The 19,261-nt window shown below is 40.4% G+C and overlaps 1 protein-coding gene across 1 annotated transcript; it reads right to left on the bottom strand.

Moving 5' to 3' along the window:
• Positions 1–13,021: 13,021 nt before the first annotated feature.
• Positions 13,022–18,994, bottom strand: LOC128219658 (uncharacterized). The gene is made up of 3 exons (XM_052927557.1): positions 18,867–18,994; positions 15,617–16,450; positions 13,022–13,841 (listed from the first exon to the last, which is right to left on the bottom strand). The coding sequence occupies exons 2-3, from the start codon at positions 16,402–16,404 to the stop codon at positions 13,475–13,477; spliced, it is 1,155 nt and encodes a 384-aa protein (XP_052783517.1). The 5' UTR covers positions 16,405–16,450; positions 18,867–18,994; the 3' UTR covers positions 13,022–13,474.
• Positions 18,995–19,261: the final 267 nt, after the last annotated feature.

The following is a 19,261-nucleotide window of genomic DNA, read 5'->3' as shown; positions in this document are numbered from 1 at the left end:
TTGAACTATGACTACACTGGGACCGGCGCCTATGGGTGTAGCGTTAGATCCTGTCATTGAACTATGACTACACTGGGACCGGCGCCTATGGGTGTAGCGTTAGATCCTGTCATTGAAGTATTACTACACTGGGACCGGCGCCTATGGGTGTAGCGTTAGATCCTGTCATTGAACTATGACTACACTGGGACCGGCGCCTATGGGTGTAGCGTTAGATCCTGTCATTAAACTATTACTACACTGGGACCGGCGCCTATGGGTGTAGCGTTAGATCCTGTCATTGAACTATGACTACACTGGGACCGGCGCCTATGGGTGTAGCGTTAGATCCTGTCATTGAACTATGACTACACTGGGACCGGCGCCTATGGGTGTAGCGTTAGATCCTGTCATTGAACTATGACTACACTGGGACCGGCGCCTATGGGTGTAGCGTTAGATCCTGTCATTGAACTATTACCACACTGTGACGGGCGCCTGTTGTTGTAGTGTTAGATCCTGTCATTGAACTATTACTACACTGGGACGGACGCCTGTTGTTGTAGTGTTAGATTCTGTCATTGAACTATTACCACACTGTGACGGGCGCCTGTTGTTGTAGTGTTAGATCCTGTCATTGAATTATTACTACACTGGGACGGACGCCTATGGTTGTAGTGTAAGATCCTGTCATTGAACTATTACTACACTTGGACGGACGCCTATGGTTGTAGTGTTAGATCCTGTCATTGAACTATGACTACACTGGGACGGACGCCTATGGTTGTAGTGTTAGATCCTGTCATTGAACTATGACTACACTGGGACCGACGCCTATGGTTGTAGTGTTAGATCCTGCCATTAAACTATTACTACACTGGGACGGGCGGCTGTGGTTGTAGTGTTAGATCATGTCATTGAACTATTACTACACTGGGACGGGCGCCTATGGTTGTAGTGTTAGATCCTGTCATTGAACTATGACTACACTGTGACGGACGCCTATGGTTGTAGTGTTAGATCCTGTCATTGAACTATTACTACACTAGGACCGGCGCCTATGGTTGTAGTGTACGATCCTGTCATTGAACTATTACTACACTGGGACAGGCGCCTATGGTTGTAGTGTACGATCCTGTCATTGAACTATGACTACACTGGGACGGGCGCCTATGGTTGTAGTGTTAGATCCTGTCATTGAACTATGACTACACTGTGACGGGCGCCTATGGTTGTAGTGTTAGATCCTGTCATTGAACTATTACCACACTGGGACGGGCGCCTGTTGTTGTAGTGTTAGATCCTGTCATTGAACTATTACTACACTGTGATGGGCGCCTATGGTTGTAGTGTTAGATCCTGTCATTGAACTATTACTACACTGGGACGGGCGCCTGTTGTTGTAGTGTTAGATCCTGTCATTGAACTATTACTACACTGGTACGGGCGCTTGTTGTTGTAGTGTTAGATCCTGTCATTGAACTATTACTACACTGGGACGGGCGCCTATGGTTGTAGTGTTAGATCCTGTCATTACTCTATTACTACACTGTGATGGGCGCCTATGGTTGTAGTGTTAGATCCTGTCATTGAACTATTACTACACTGGGACGGGCGCCTGTTGTTGTAGTGTTAGATCCTGTCATTGAACTATTACTACACTGGGACGGGCGCCTGTGGTTGTAGTGTTAGATCCTGTCATTGAACTATTACTACACTGGGACGGGCGCCTGTTGTTGTAGTGTTAGATCCTGTCATTGAACTATTACTACACTGGGACGGGCGCTTGTTGTTGTAGTGTTAGATCCTGTCATTGAACTATTACTACACTGGGACGGGCGCCTGTTGTTGTAGTGTTAGATCCTGTCATTGAACTATGACTACACTGGGACGGGCCACTATGGTTGTAGTGTTAGATCCTGTCATTGAACTATTACTACACTATGACCGGCGCCTGTTGTTGTAGTGTTAGATCCTGTCATTGAACTATTACTACACTGGGACGGGCGCCTGTTGTTGTAGTGTTAGATCATGTCATTGAACTATTACTACACTGTGACGGACGCCTATGGTTGTAGTGTTAGATCCTGTCATTGAACAATTACTACACTGTGACGGGCGCCTATGGTTGTAGTGTTAGATCCTGTCATTGAACTATTACTACACTAGGACCGGCGCCTGTTGTTGTAGTGTTAGGTCCTGTCATTGAAATATTACTACACTAGGACCGGCGCCTGTTGTTGTAGTGTTAGATCCTGTCATTGAACTATTACTACACTGGGACGGGCGCCTGTTGTTGTAGTGTTAGATCATGTCATTACTCTATTACTACACTGTGATGGGCGCCTATGGTTGTAGTGTTAGATCCTGTCATTGAACTATGACTACACTGGGACGGGCGCCTATGGTTGTAGTGTTAGATCCTGTCATTGAACTATTACTACACTAGGACCGGCGCCTGTGGTTGTAGTGTTAGATTCTGTCAATGAACTATTACTACACTGTGACGGGCGCTTGTTGTTGTAGTGTTAGATTCTGTCATTGAACAATTATTACACTGTGACGGGCGCCTGTGGTTGTAGTGTTAGATTCTGTCATTGAACTATTACTACACTGTGACGGGCGCCTGTGGTTGTAGTGTTAGATTCTGTCATTGAACAATTATTACACTGTGACGGGCGCCAGTGGTTGTAGTGTTAGATTCTGTCATTGAACTATTACTACACTGTGACGGGCGGCTGTGGTTGTAGTGTTAGATCCTGACATTGAACTATTACTACACTGTGACGGACGCCTGTGGTTGTAGTGTTAGATTCTGTCATTGAACTATGACTACACTTGGACGGGCGCCTGTGGCTGTAGTGTTAGATTCTGTTATTGAACAATTACTACACTGTGACGGGCGCATATGGTTGTAGTGTTAGATCATGTCATTGAACTATTACTACACTGTGACGGGCGCCTGTTGTTGTAGCGATACATCCTGTCATTGAACTATTACTACACTGTGACGGGCGCCTATGGTTGTAGTGTTTGATCCTGTCATTGAACTATTACTACACTGGGACGGGCGCCTATGGTTGTAGTGTTAGATCCTGTCATTGAACTATTACTACACTGGGACGGGCGCCTGTGGTTGTAGTGTTAGATCCTGTCATTGAACTATTACTACACTGTGACGGGCGCCTATGGTTGTAGCGATAGATCCTGTCATTGAACTATTACTACACTGGGACGGGCGCCTATGGTTGTAGTGTTAGATCCTGTCATTGAACTATTACTACACTGGGACGGGCGCCTGTGGTTTTAGTGTTAGATCCTGTCATTGAACTATTACTACACTGGGACGGGCGCTTGTTGTTGTAGTGTTAGATCCTGTCATTGAACTATTACTACACTGTGACGGGCGCCTATGGTTGTAGTGTTTGATCCTGTCATTGAACTATGACTACACTGGGACGGGCGCTTGTTGTTGTAGTGTTAGATCCTGTCATTGAACTATTACTACACTGGGACGGGCGCTTGTTGCTGTAGTGTTTGATCCTGTCATTGAACTATTACTACACTGGGACGGGCGCCTGTGGTTTTAGTGTTAGATCCTGTCATTGAACTATTACTACACTGGGACGGGCGCCTGTTGTTGTAGTGTTAGATCCTGTCATTGAACTATTACTACACTGGGACGGGCGCCTGTGGTTTTAGTGTTAGATCCTGTCATTGAACTATTACTACACTGGGACGGGCGCTTGTTGTTGTAGTGTTAGATCCTGTCATTGAACTATTACTACACTGGGACGGGCGCCTGTGGTTGTAGTGTTAGATCCTGACATTGAACTATTACAACACTGGGACGGGCGCTTGTTGTTGTAGTGTTAGATCCTGTCATTGAACTATTACTACACTGTGACGGGCGCCTATGGTTGTAGTGTTAGATCCTGTCATTGAACTATAACTACACTGGGACGGGCGCTTGTTGTTGTAGTGTTAGATCCTGTCATTGAACTATTACTACACTGGGACGGGCGCCTGTGGTTTTAGTGTTAGATCCTGTCATTGAACTATTACTACACTGGGACGGGCGCCTGTGGTTTTAGTGTTAGATCCTGTCATTGAACTATTACTACACTGGGACGGGCGCTTGTTGTTGTAGTGTTAGATCCTGTCATTGAACTATTACTACACTGGGACGGGCGCCTGTGGTTGTAGTGTTATATCCTGTCATTGAACTATTACTACACTGTGACGGGCGCCTATGGTTGTAGTGTTAGATCCTGTCATTGAACTATTACTACACTGGGACGGGCGCCTGTGGTTTTAGTGTTAGATCCTGTCATTGAACTATTACTACACTGGGACGGGCGCCTGTGGTTTTAGTGTTAGATCCTGTCATTGAACTATTACTACACTGGGACGGGCGCTTGTTGTTGTAGTGTTAGATCCTGTCATTGAACTATTACTACACTGGGACGGGCGCCTGTGGTTGTAGTGTTATATCCTGTCATTGAACTATTACTACACTGTGACGGGCGCCTGTTGTTGCAGTGTTAGATCCTGTCATTGAACTATGACTACACTGGGACGGGCGCTTGTTGTTGTAGTGTTTGATCCTGTCATTGAACTATTACTACACTGTGACGGGCGCCTGTTGTTGTAGTGTTAGATCCTGTCATTGAACTTTGACTACAATGGGACGGGCGCCTGTGGTTGTAGTGTTAGATTATGTCATTGAACTATTACTACACTGGGACGGGCGCTTGTTGTTGTAGTGTTAGATTCTGTCATGGAAGTATTACTACACTGGGACGGGCGCCTATGGTTGTAGTGTTAGATCCTGTCATTGAACTATTACTACACTGTGACGGGCGCCTATGGTTGTAGTGTTAGATCCTGTCATTGAACTATTACTACACTGGGACGGGCGCCTGTGGTTGTAGTGTTATATCCTGTCATTGAACTATGACTACACTGGGACCTGCGCCTGTTGTTGTAGTGTTATATCCTGTCATTGAATTATTACTACACTGTGACGGGCGCCTGTGGTTGTAGTGTTAGATCCTGTCATGGAACTATTACTACACTGGGACCGGCGCCTGTTGTTGTAGTGTTATATCCTGTCATTGAACTATGACTACACTGGGACCGGCGCCTGTTGTTGTAGTGTTATATCCTGTCATTGAATTATTACTACACTGGGACGGGCGCCTGTGGTTGTAGTGTTAGATCCTGTCATTGAACTATTACTACACTGGGACCGGCGCTTGTTGTTGTAGTGTTAGATCCTGTCATTGAACTATTACTACAACTCAGCTTATGGTTTTTAAGTCTGTTTTCGTCGTAAAAGAAACGTACACTTTCCATAACGTAATTAAAATAGGACGAACGGACACCAAACACGGTGACGTTTAAAGTTAAACACTTGACGTAAGAAATGATACTACATTTGGTTTATATGGCACTTTGATACGTTCTTCATGATGTGACCTTGTATTTGCACCTGCATGGTAGTATCTGTGATGCATTTGTGGTGAACATTCGTGCCAAGTTTCATTCAGTTATCAGCAGCTTCGTAAAGAAAAGATAAGTATAATATTTCACGTGAGAACGGTCAATATACCTTTCTAACATTGAGCTTAAACATGGGGGATACGACCAAGGTATTGTATACGAAACACTGGCCTACAGGTGGTGAACATCTGCGCTCAGGTTTATATTGTTAGTTTAGTACATCAATGTTGAAGTTACAAAGCAGGCATGGTATTGTTTATTATTAATATTTAGTATATACCACCAATATATATATATACGACGTTTACCATGCCAATATAACTACAGACTGGGATGTTTTAGGTGGCATAATTCCGTCTTGTGCTTACTATTAATATTACAACGCTTCTGAAGTTGAAAAGCGGGCATTCCGTTCTTGTCTACTACTGTCCAACCACTACATTCTACATCTGGAAGAGTTGGGTATTTTTCATGGGCATGAAGCCAGACGTATACTTGGTAATTGACCCGGCGAACATGCATTTCGAGCGATGCCCTGCATGGCTGAAGTAAACTCATGTCGATACCGTTGTAAGAGTCTATAATGTTACCTCGACCTTGGTTTTTTTTTGCAGAATGAGTCGTATCGCAATATATTTACTTGTATATAATTTGGTTTACCATACATACTGCAGACAAAATGTTCGATTCCTTCCAGAAGGTCTTCAGTGCAATCGTGTTCGTGACCTAGTTCGGACAGTGTGGCAATATGATCTTGATTCTGTTCAAGGATGTTTAGGGGGGTAACCTTTCCTTTTCTTACAAACGCACTTGTTGTGTCACACCCTGTGAGTCCATGAAAGGCTGGCAATACTGAGAAAATGTCTTCGCCTTTGTTTTGAGCAATGCTATTGATATTGAGATGCCGCCGCTTGTGTCCTACTCCGGTCTCAAATAAAACAGTCCTGTTAATTTCACTGGAATACTTTGTTAGAGGCACAAGCACATCGGTGTCAGGAGATCTTACAATGACCTTGGTTGTGTCAGGCTCTTTATCTCTGATGTGTATTCAGTGCAATATAATTCGAGTGTCTGCCTCTTCTTGGGATGAGAACAAAGCCTCTTCAGGAAATATATCAACAGTGGCACTGTCAAGACTTGTGAGTTTGTAGCACATTTCTCCAAGGATATAGTAGTTACAGCGGCCACGTAGCTTCTCTGCATATTTATCAGTTTTCCACTGTTCGAAAATGGGACGTAGTAGTTGGGTTTTGTTGTCATCGTTTCCCATAAAGGCCTTCCAGTCCTTGGGAGTTCTTGTTTTCGGTCCAGATATCAAGAACGTTGGCGTAGACCCCCTTCTTTTGCGTTCAAACGACTTGATTGAACCGGGTTTATATGTATCGATTACAAAGTCAACACGACCATATTTAGGAAGGTGATTGAAGACCGAATCCGCAAGCTCTTCAAATGTTTCATACACCGATGGAAGACTTTGAAGTGTTGCGTTGCCGTCAAATATGTGCGCAACATTTTCACGTGGGTGAGTAGTTGTAAGTTCAATGGTTGATTCCAGTGAATGCATCAGTTTTGCCTTGTCGGTCTTGACAGGCATTCCGTCAGCAGTCGCTAAGGACCACAGAACTGGACCAAGGGGAAAGGACAATGTAAGCTCAAGGTCAATGTCATGCTGCACTGACAGAAGCACCAGTTGCCCGAAGATGTTTCGTTCTACTTTGATTTGGGCGACTTTGTTCTGAGAACTTCGAACTGTTTTGGTGACCTCGGATGTAGCGAATGTTTTGAGTTTGTTGCGCTTGATCGGACTGTTTATGATCCGATTGTTGATAAACTCTTCCATTGCTGCTTTGCGCGTACCTTGTGCACTCAGGAGGTCTGCAGCAACTTCTGAATTAGCAGGTACACCTGATGACAAACAATACAGCTGGTCCGCATTATGTTCGATGTCAAACGGATTGGTGAAACCACGTATTGCTCCAAGAACTTTGTTGACATCGGTCTCGCTGTCTCGTATATGGGCAGGTTGGAGTTCTTTATGGACTGATGCCTCTTCGGAACTCATGTCTGTTAGCTGCAAGAGTGCATCGACATATTTTGCTCTGCAATGACGAGTTGTGCACCAACGATAGTAGGCTGAATAGTTCCGACTGAAACCAACGATACTGTCATGACATTTTGCGTGTTTGTTGATTGTTTGTTCGATCGTTATATCAGCAGGGTTTCTGGATTTGGGAACTGATGACCTCGAGACACTAAAGCCGTTGTGTTTCAGCAGTTCTGTGGCACCTGGATGTGTACTTTCTAGGTTAAGTATGGTCATCAGATACATTGGAACATACCTTGCGTAGTTGTGATGGTCATAGGCAAAGAACATAGGACAGAATCTGTAGAGTGCGGCAGCATGTAGTTCTTAGTTGTTTACTTTAGTGGCCTTGATAAGCGCCAGTATCATATGTATTACATCCATGTATTGTAACCAAAACTGGGCTGTCTGGCCACGCTCGCCATTTCTTATTGATTCCTTAAATTCACGGTATCCCTCGAAGTACTCGTTACATTGTTGCAATGCCAATACCTTAGCGAGCTTTTCCTCAGTTGGATCCCGAGCAAGTTCATGTATCATTTTGACTGAATCATCACAAATGTGTTCTGTTCGTTGATGTATGGTTTCAAATTCATTCAGAAGCAAGCGCTCAAGACCCTCAGTGACCAGTTTATGAACTCTTAGAGCACGGTTATAATGTTTACCAGACATTAGCTTATCAAGCGATCCACTTGCACAAATTCCAGCCTCGATTACAATTTCAGAAAAGCCACTACCTTTCATCATCTTTCCAATTGTACTAAAGATGGAGCAAATGGCGTGGAATGATCCCATCCGAACAATCACTTAACTGAAACGTTCTTCGTATTGCCACACCAGAGAATATGCCTTCTTGGCAAAAGCGAGGTGAAAGGTTACAATGGCGTAATCTTGTCCTACTTCTTGACTGGCCGCAAGTGAGGTTTCTAGTATGTGCTGGACTGTTGAACTTTCATTTATTGGTGCCATGTACTCCACAATGGATTGATTATTTACTTCACTGACTGTAAAATTGTAATCGGGATCACGTCTTGTTATCTCCAATTTTTATTCAACTTTAGCTTTAGCATAACACGGTTTTATGTTAACTGGTTTTGGTTTAACAGTCCTTTCACCTGTTTTTGGCATTTGGCTCTCGATAACCACAACATCAGTCTGATCTAGAACTTCTTGAATAACTATCCCATGAGTGGAGTTTGTTGTGCCTGATCCTGATGGCGTCTCCTCATTCATATCGAAGTTGTCCCAGCACAAATGTAATACAGAGTTGTTATCAGTTGATATGTTTGGTGGCAATACCGACTCTGACGATGTCACTGCATTACACATGGCAGTTTCAAGTTCCATAGTTCTGGTGTATGATTGCACGTGACCGTAGCGGTTTAGCATGGTGATAAGTTCAGCATTACCAGTCAAGTGCCTTACGGTCATAGGTAGAAGTACGTGATTTGGCATGACCCACTCCCCTTGTGTGACTGCATAGCACACATCTTCCGAGAAAGATGAGGCACGGAAGATGTGACAAAACGCTCTGTTTTCGTTGTCATATACTTCTCGGATTTTCCAGAAATCAAGTTAACCATGAAGGTAATGAGTATATCCGGCGGTTTGCGTGCACCTGAAAGTAACCACCCTGAAGACGGCGGCCATGGCATTTGACTGGAATGTCTTCTGCTGTCAACAATATACCTCCTCAATATCATTGCAGACTCAATAAGGCGTCTTTCATCTGACGAAGCAAGTTCAAATGCCCGTTCAACAGCTCGGCCCTCCACATTTGAACCATATACCAATTCAGATGTTGTGTTAGATGAGGCAGGCTGCCAGAAGCGTATTCAACTCCAAAATGCTTCACCAACTTATCTTTCAGTTTGTAAGTTTTGTAATTCTCATTATACACCGTCGGATGATTTTTTAACAGATAAGTCAGATACCGCTCCCTGAGCATCGTTAGTCTTTCGACGTTCTGACCTTCGAGAATATGTGTTTCTATGTATCCACACATGTGTTCGGAAGCTTTATTATGAGCCTCTTGTGATTTCTTCGAATCTGAATTTTCATGGGATATATGTCTAGTGTTTTTTCTTATGTACTGTCTACGGCAGGCATTGTGATAGTGCACCTCCCGTGCCACTAAATCCTGATCTTGAATTTTACAAATTACACATTATCACATTTGTCCGTAGCAGCATTTTTAATGGAATTTTCGGCGCTCTTTGTCACACATATTGTTAAAAATTGCTTTTCGCCCTTCACCTTAATTACCTGTTTATCAAAAAACAAGCATTGGTCTGCCGGAAACAAAACTAAACTACATGAAGCATCAGCATAAGATCGTCTTCGCTTCGACGTACTTGGAGGACTTTCGTCTGTGGTACATGTAGATTTTGTTGACTCCCTTTTTGAAATTCTACTAATGTTTGTGAACAGCTGATAACATCGTCTATGTGTTCCATGTCGTTTTTGATCAAATGTTTCTGGTAAACTTTTAGAAATAGTTTCAAGTCTAGTTTTAGGACAAACATAGCTTAGTCTTTTTTAGCAATTTCGTGCAGTTTGTCAAATCCACTTTCTGTCAAAACCACCAATCTGTTCATCGACAGTGCTTTCGAAATGTGCGATACATAGTTTACCATTTTTATCTGTGGGGGAGCTCCTTTTCAATTTATGCTGACTTTTCAATTGCACTGGTTGTTCCATCTTTGATCATCGTGAACTGAAAGAAAAACTTCTATAAATTCATAAACTCAAACACAAACAATATTACCTGCTTGTGCAAATTGTAAATAAAACCGTAACTGCTGATTGTAATTGCCATTCATTTCAAGTACAAATGCAAGTCTAAGAAATTATCCACTTGAATTGTAATTTACAGGCATGGCTTTTCCATCAAATCCCTTTACGTTTTCATTTTGGCAAGTAATACTTTTGGTGCGATTTTGCACTTTCAGTCAGTCACAATATGTGTGTATGTCTATTTGTTTACTTTTTTATGAAATAATGCGATTTAAAATAATGTTTGAACTAAAATGGTGTTAGCATACAGAATAAAACCATTTTCTTTACCGTTACGTTAGATAATAAACATATGTAAAGCTGTTCATAAGCACAAACCTCACTTGTTTATCCAGTTGACATGGAAAAGTCTTCTGTAAAAGTTCTGTGTTGACATGGTATATTCATATCAAGGGGCAGTAACTTTGCTGTTTCAATAATCTAGAAAGCATTTTACGTCATAAACATAAACAAATGTAATTATTCTTCCATTCTTTATATATTGTTCATAAAATATATTTTATAAACGAAAGTTTATTTACAATTGCTCTTACTTTTTAAGCTTATGGGATCAAAAACGATAAATCAATTTTGCTCAAATTTCGGTCACATTTTAGATCGAAGGACGACAACAACATTTATTTTACTTCTGTTTAAGTAACAAAAGTATAAATGGTAACGTATGTTATATTTCTGGTTTAAAATGATAAATAAAACCAAAATATATAGCGTATATAACTTTAATGTTTCATTTGTATTGAGTATTTACAATTATGAATTTCTATTAAAAGTATAATTGAAAGTAACGTAAATGACTAACGTGTTATCCTCACAGTCTTAATGAGATTTAAGAGCTTGTTGACAAAAATGTCTAAAATGTAAAAATGTGGCATTCCTCTTTTATCACACACTGTCTAATGGAATTTTATCTGTTTAAGTACTCTGTGTTAAATATTATTTGTAAACAAATCATTATTTTTATGTTACATTCTATTAGTTACGTAATATTCACCATTTTTACTGTTTAAAATATTAGAAAACCTTAAATGAAATTAACAACAATGATTTAACAACTATATACCTCTTATACGTTCATCATAAATGGAGTAATACGTAGAATATTGGTGAAGAAAAATAACAAAATATATATTAAGGGTAACGTAGTTTAAATGTCCGTTACTCTGTAACGCCCCATCCCTCAGAGCGTAAACATAGCCCATTTTGTGGCGTTTTGCATAAGCTTTTGGAAAATCATAGCCTTCAAAATTCCCCCTGGGGGAGAGCAGGGTCAATTGGCAGCTTAAGGTCTATTGGTAGTGTGCCCTCACGCCTGAGTCTTATGCTTTTACACTATGTTCCCGGTGGCCACGGCAGCCCCGTTTGCCCGAAACGTATTTCGCCGTGGGATTTTGGCCATTTTTGTCTCCATAAACAAGTTTTGTTAGGTTGTGCTAAGTTTCCTCACGTTTTATCAAGGTAACCGTGACAAGCCGTAGGGGCGAAAAAGTGGTTCGTCCAAGGCGCACTAAGGTCCGGGCGCGGTCTACTAGGGATGCATGTACGTTGCGTCCCGGTCCGATACGATCTGATAGGATCCCTCACGTTGTTCACGTCTTCATCCAGGTCTGATGCGTTTTCCACGTTTTGTCAAGGCCTCCTATGCATCGAACACGAACACAGCAGAGCTTTGGATTACGTTTGTGTCCACGGTATAAAGAAAATCCCCCAGGCAACAGTAATCATTGTATCAGAATACTTCGAAAGGTAAACATGAATTCCCAAGATGAAGAAGATTTTGTGTTTTCACCGCAAATGAAACGTAACGAAACGGGTATCGTTCACACTAGCTTGCCGTGAAAACCGTGACAAAACGAAGCACAACGTGACAAAACTAGAAAGGAACTTCAGATGCCGGGGATTACATATTATTCCCGCCCCCCTACGGACGATTTATAAGTTGTGTAACGGCCTATTACGTACTGTCACGTGTCATTGCCTTTAACCCGTTTTACTACGACCTACTACGTTTCTCATCCACACCGTGGCTGCCGTGGCAAATTTTTTGACAGTTTAAAATTCTGGCCCGGCATGCACGGCAATAACGGTCTGTCACGTTTGCATATCCCGTTCCCCCGCGCTGTCTCACGTTTATCCCGTTTTCTCCACGGTTGTCTAAAACGAGGCTGCCGTGGCCACCGGGAACATAGTGTAAACGTAGCATTACATACGGCCCACGTTTATTTCCGTGGTTAAACATTCACCACTGTTATTAAAAGGCATGTTACACCGTAATTTGGTAGCGACAAATTTCGTACCTATAACGAGTTTGGAATCGTAGTCATCGCTACCAAAAATGCGGCGTATCAAAGGTACATAGTGGATATGAACTTTGTAACATAACACCATTATATTGGCCAATAATCCTGGCCATACTGGTGTTTAATGCAAAAAAAACTCGTTTTCCTGTGATGGACATTTATGCCAAGTTATTTTTCTTGGTTCAAACCTATGAGAAAGCGGATACCAAAGTGTGGACAGATGAACTGGATGGCCCTGTCATCAACATTAACGGTATGACCATAATGGTAACGAAGGTCAACGTAGTGTTTATCAGCATGACATCACCGCATAATTCTTCAATATGGTATTCAAATACAAAATGTATGTGTTTCAATTTTAGTCATGTTTATTAAAAATAAATATCGCTAGAAACGTTAACATAAAAGTAGCACATGTAAGTCTGTCCAGCAGAAGGAATGCATTTCTACAATACTATGTACATATATAAGGGAACATTATATATCACAGTTGAACATAAGTAACAGAATGAAAAATTCAAGATGAACATGCAAGCATTTTTTCGATATAGTGAAGGTTTCGTATATAAAAAAATATTTTTTTATCTTTAAGATATAAAAAAACAAATTAGATAATTAAAAAATACAAAAGTGATGAAAATGCCCATGAATAACCAATAACCGACCAATTGAACCCTGATGAACAACTTGGTATGAACAAACGGTGAAACAGTACATTTGTATATACAAATAATAACAACAAAGCATTTAAAAAATAATATGTGAGCTTAAGATAATATTAATATCAAATAATGATTTTATCACATTATTTAAATCACACATCTATTTCATCGCGTTCTGGTGAACGTGACGTAACTTCCGGTGTATTCGGGAAGTGAACATGGAGATGTGACGAGTGGTGATGTGATTCCCCCTCGTTAACCAGCGCGGACCTATGACTTATTTCGTCCTTCAATCTTGTCTCTGTCAACAGTGCATCCTCTGATTTCTCCTCTATAGTGCCGTCTGTCTGCTTTTGGACATTTGGAGGGGAGCGCAACACCGGAAGTTCATTACGTGACCCTGTCGTCTGTTTCCCTTCAGTTTCCTCCGCCAAACTCTGGGCCACTGAGGCGCTAGAAAGGTTGCTATTGCGTTTCTTTCTTTTTTTCTTTTTCTTTTTCTTTACCTCCGGGATAAAACTGAAAATGGTTGTGGATCAATAATAAGTATTGATATTCAATAAAATCTAGGCATGAACGAGTATGTAACTATAACACGATTCGACATAACAATATATATACGAACTATTTTATGGGTCGCATCTTAGCTGAGTTCTTACTTGAAACGCATTAAATTATGTATTCAGCCATATAAGTCATATGTTATTTCATTATTCCGTTTATACTAGAATACGAAAATAAAAAAGGAGAAGGGTGCACATGTGTGGATTTGTTGTAGAACTTCATACATGCAACATGCAAGTGAATCTAGAAACTGCTAGAAACGGAAGAATGGAAGTTTTTAAATTAAACGTGAAAAAAGAAAAACAAAATGAAAACAACACACATGCGGCAAAATATTAAAGATATATAAAATATAAAGAAGATTAAAACTGTTAAAACATTTCAGGACTGTTTAAGAACTGGCACAGTTTATGGAAGCTGGAGGGCTTATTAGCTTGAACAGTTTCTGTGGGCGCACAATATATATTTTGAAGCTGGTCAAAGGCAAATAATGTCGATTGCCAATTGATACACTTTGAATAATATGCAAACCTTTTCAGTGCGGTTGTTTTCCTATTTTCTGAAACATTATCAACGTAAAAGGTGTGTGCATACATTTAAAAGGTATAAACGTAATGGAATAGTGTGGCAACATCAATTTAAACTTTGCCGTGCTTGTAGAAAAAATAAAATCAATAATCCCTTTCAAATGAAAGCATTACAGAGACAAAAGCCAATGAATGTCTACTATATTAATACGGTACTCTGGTGACCACTTGTTTAAAAGCTTAAATGCTACTGCGTTATTATGTTGCTATTGTAGTATTGCTGGTGGTGATTTTTTTCCAACTCGTCTGGGGTGGGTTTTTTTAAAGAAAACTATCGTGGTAATGTGATAACCTTGGTCAGCGTCGGAGGCTTTCAAAACATTCACTTCAATGGTCATTACTCAAAACATATACAAGATATCCAAATCAGTACACAAGATGCCAGAGACATTGCACCTATGTGTAGCAAGGCACGGAATTCTGAATTTTACTTGTTGATCTATACTCCTTTTTGACTGAAAACTATGATAACAGACGAGCGTTTGTAGCCGCTCGCGGTACTCTTGTCTGCACCAGCGGTCACTCAGAGTGCCATCGTTAACATGGAACTAGACCTAGTAATGTCTGAAAACGAACCCACAAGCGTTTGTACCTACACAATTTGTTTTTCTCCAATTTTTTCTGAAGTCCAGTAACAATGGGGAATAAAAATATATTATTTAGCATTCCATGTTTGTGTGCTTGAATAAGGAAACAATATATTACATTAAATGGAAGGTGCTGTGTTATCATGTTAAACATGTACATGCGCCTACCGTGATGTAACCTGGTGATGTGATCAAAATACGCCATATATGTATATATATATATATATATACTTCTTTGTACCATAATTTTCTATAAACGTATCCTTAAATCGCTGCTCGAAAGTCTGAACAAAAAACAATTTACTTTATTAACGGCATCATAAACTGTGGAACGGACGTGTAAGATGTGTTTTTGGACAAATTAAAAAAAAATCAATTTAAAAGTAAAACCCTGACAAAAAATAATTATGTTTTAAAAGTTTAAAAAAAAACATAAGCCCATTTCAAACGCAACCACCGTTCACATGTAAAAGCGTCGTGGTTAGTGTTAATTAAATCAGATATGTGTTGTATCTTACAATAATCACTAGTTAACGATCATAAAAGTTATACATACGACGAGTTTTCAGCCGGGTCGCTGGAATGAGCCGACGCCTCGGCTTCAGCAGTAATCGACGCCGTCACTTTTGTAATGATACCAGAGGGGTGTGACGTCACTTCGCCATCATGTCCAATCGGCGTAGAAGGATGGTCATTTCGATGTTTCTTGGTATGGCGATTACGTTTATTTTCTTCCAGCTCGTCGCCAACATCAACTGCACGTTCGTTGTATGGTTTTGTTCCAACGTCATCCTTTCTAGAACGCTGGTTGTCACTAGAAACTGGTACCTGGGGTTTTGAAGTCTTATTGTCAGTATTACCTATGTTGGAATTGTTTTTACTTTTGTTTGGCACTTCTTTCTTGTCGTGAGTAGAAACAACTCGATGTGAGCCGGCCGGATCGTGGTGGCCTACTTTATTATTGAGCACTGCACCTAAATGTTCCACAGACTCGCCTTCATAACCAAGATTCTTACTCCCAGTGACACGAGAATGCATAGGAGTCAAATGTTTTTCGATGTCTGCACTAATAATTGGTCTAAAGCAGCATTTTAGCAAGATGCCACAAAGCAAGAGAAGTAGAGCTATAGTCAATATCACAATGCCGGCAATGTGCCATCCTCCGAACGCTTGGAACGTGACGTCATTGTCCACTGAGCCGACGACAGTAAGCGTGACACCAGGAATCAGCAAGGGAAGACTGAAGCTTATGAGGCAGGGGCCCAGGAGGGTCTTGTGGTTATGGTACTCCACGATCCGCATCTTCATACACCCTGCCTTCTCGCCCTCATCAGCGTCACTCATTGGATGCGGCGCTAGCACTTGCGAAAGAATATTGCAGCGTCATCACCTTGAAAACGAATTTTACACATATGGAGAATTAGATATGAAGTTAGTGATTTTTTTTTTAATTTCTGTAAAGCAGTGTTTTTACGCCCACAATAAAATATGTTGAAATAGTTTAATCCTGAACACATTGGTCAAACTCAAAGAAGCTAACAGTAAATGCCACCTGAATATGTGAGGTGATAATAGTGTGACAATTACGAACAACAATCCATATTTGTCATTGTTTTGAGAGATGCTGAAAATGCATGCTCGGGTAGGAATACTCCAATGTTTAATTGCTCTCTCATGTAAATTCATCCACTGACTTAATGGCTTTTTGTGCTAGTGAACAATCAACAATAAAATCTCAGCGTGAACTGAATAATTTATCAGGACCATTGTAGCCAAGATACTTGCGTCAAGTTCGCAAAGTTGTTCATAGAATTACGATGTCTGTGGCAATCTATTTTTGGCGGAAATTTAAGTGAGGGACTTGTTCAATGCGAAACAAAATGGCGATTTTTTGTTTAGTAGGTTTATATCACTGTAACAGTAATATCAGTACGCCTCTCGGAGGCAACTCGGTTTTTTAACCTATGCTTCTAGGGGCCTTAACAAAAACAGTTATTTTCACATTGTAAACAAACAATCTTTCAGCTTATACATTCAATTTTTTTTTGTTAAGGCCTCTAGAAACATAGGTTATACAACCGAGAGTGGCTTACACGTGTGGCCTCCGTGTAAGCGTAATAATATTACAAGAACAGTGGTATAAACCTACTTACCAGGTCAAAATATCCTTAAAATCCGAACATGTCCTCATTTAAATTTCCGCAAAAAATAATTTACGTTGGACCCCCTGTGTGGGCTCATGTTAAAAGTACAAGAGTTATTGCAAGTTATAAAGTAATTTACATTGCAAATCTTCGATGAACATGATAACTGCAATGTATTTTAAATATTACCACTTATTTCAACGCATTTGCTTGCTATGTATTCATTTATGGCCAGAAAATGTCTGAACGAATTCTTTTAGTCACCAATAAAAATAATGAAAAAATAACGAGCAGGTAGCCCTGGGACAACAATTTGCCCGTTTCCAGTTATCATTGCGACACTTCAAACGCGTTGTATTCGAACAGAATTTCGTGAAATATTAGCTGAAAATCTTCATTCTTGACGCACTGGGCATTGCATGAACTTCTTTAAGAGAATAGTTGTTGTTTGTTTGTTCGTGAGTTTGTTTGTTCGTTCGTTTGTTTATTTATTTTCTATTCATCTTTTTATCTATTTATGTATTTATTTATGTATATATTTGTTTGTTTATTCATTTATTTTTGTGCTTGCCATGGTTTTAACGACCAGTAGCTGTATACGCTTGTATCTATATACATGTTCACGTTTGTTCTATGTAAACAGTGGTACCGCGTATGTGGGCTACCCCCGGGGACGCAAGGCGGCGGCCATTCATTGCACACAATGGCACCCGGATACAACCGCTCCCGGAACTGATCGGGTTTCAAACTGAGATGCGTTATAAGTTCCTTTTCAAATAATAATTGCTATTGATTCTTGTATTGATATAGTATGATTCACACCGACTCCATATCGTGCCTATATAGCTTTTATTGAACTACCGCGCAGTGTTATTCAACAAAAGTGGTAACATATTGTACATTTACGTTCATAAGACCCTTCTACAAACAAAGGAAGAGCCTCACTAACGTATACTCAGGCATATCTCTTATCAAAGTTACCCGACCCACACAGAAGCTTTTTTCTGAAAGCCCCATTAATTATGATGCCTAGTGATCCTATGTAGGATGAGGATTATGTTATATGACACTGATTGCTGATTTGCTGTTTGAATGTTTGCTCTTTTTTTCAATCGAAATCAGACGTGAAATTATCTATTTTGTAATCTTTATGGCCAAAAAGCTGATGTGTTAGGTACGGCTATTTTAGGTACAAATTATATATAGTCATTTTCTACACATAAGAGCTTTCTACCAAAACTAAAACTGGATCCCACGGCATCCAGAATTAACATATTAGTGTCGGATACTTAAGTAATCAATCCAATCTTAAAGAAAACAAGACAGAAAAAACACTCAAACACGGTTGCTTATTCGAAATTTTATGAAATATAAAGAGCCTTTCACAAAAAACTGTCATTTTCAAAAAACAATAACTTAGACATGAGCTTTGGAGGCACACGTACATACATTTGTGTATGGGCCGGTCAGTTCCAAGTATCCATCATGGATGCACATTTTGACACGTCAATGTTGCATTGTTTACATGTGTTTGCTTACATACGCTCCATACAACTCTTTGTCGTTCAGGTTAAGACATAAACTGTCACACTTTGATATTTCATAATTATATCAAAACATAATTATAAGCAAACTTAAACCGATCAGAGCATAAACACTTACCTGAAAATCCAAAGGCTATACCCCAAGGCTCCGACAGGAACTAAAAGGAAATAACGTTAATCTTGGCGTGCCATACATGGGATATCCGATATTTACTCAAGTTGTATCTATAGGGTTATTGGGTTTACTTTAAGAACAAACTTTCGTTGTTCCTAGCAACGGGTAAACAAACTGCGGTAGGGGGAAGGGGGACAATTATTGTCCCATTGCGAAATCCATCAAATTCTTACGTATAAGGGAGACAACTGTTTTTGTCTTATTTTAGCTCACTTGAGTTTTCATTCTTCGCTTATGTTTCAGATTTAATTGTTAAATGATACGGTTTAGAAATTGACAACTCTTGGTCATATTTCTTGACGAACCAAAGCCCATGAGCGGATATTGTTCCAATTTTT

Source organism: Mya arenaria, chromosome 2 (genome assembly GCF_026914265.1).
Source record: "Mya arenaria isolate MELC-2E11 chromosome 2, ASM2691426v1".
Taxonomy (NCBI): Eukaryota; Metazoa; Mollusca; class Bivalvia; order Myida; family Myidae; genus Mya; species Mya arenaria.
The sequence above is the reverse complement of the archived record's forward strand: the minus strand, read 5'-3'. Positions and strand labels throughout refer to the sequence as shown.

What these genes read in the sequence shown, in the direction of transcription:
- LOC128219658 (XM_052927557.1), bottom strand. Translation starts at nt 16,404, where the DNA reads ATGAGTGACGCTGATGAGGGCGAGAAGGCAGGGTGTATGAAGATGCGG. An exon ending in GACCCGGCTGAAAACTCGTC is followed by an intron (nt 13,842 to 15,616) that starts GTATGTATAACT and finishes AACCATTTTCAG; the next exon opens with TTTTATCCCGGAGGTAAAGA.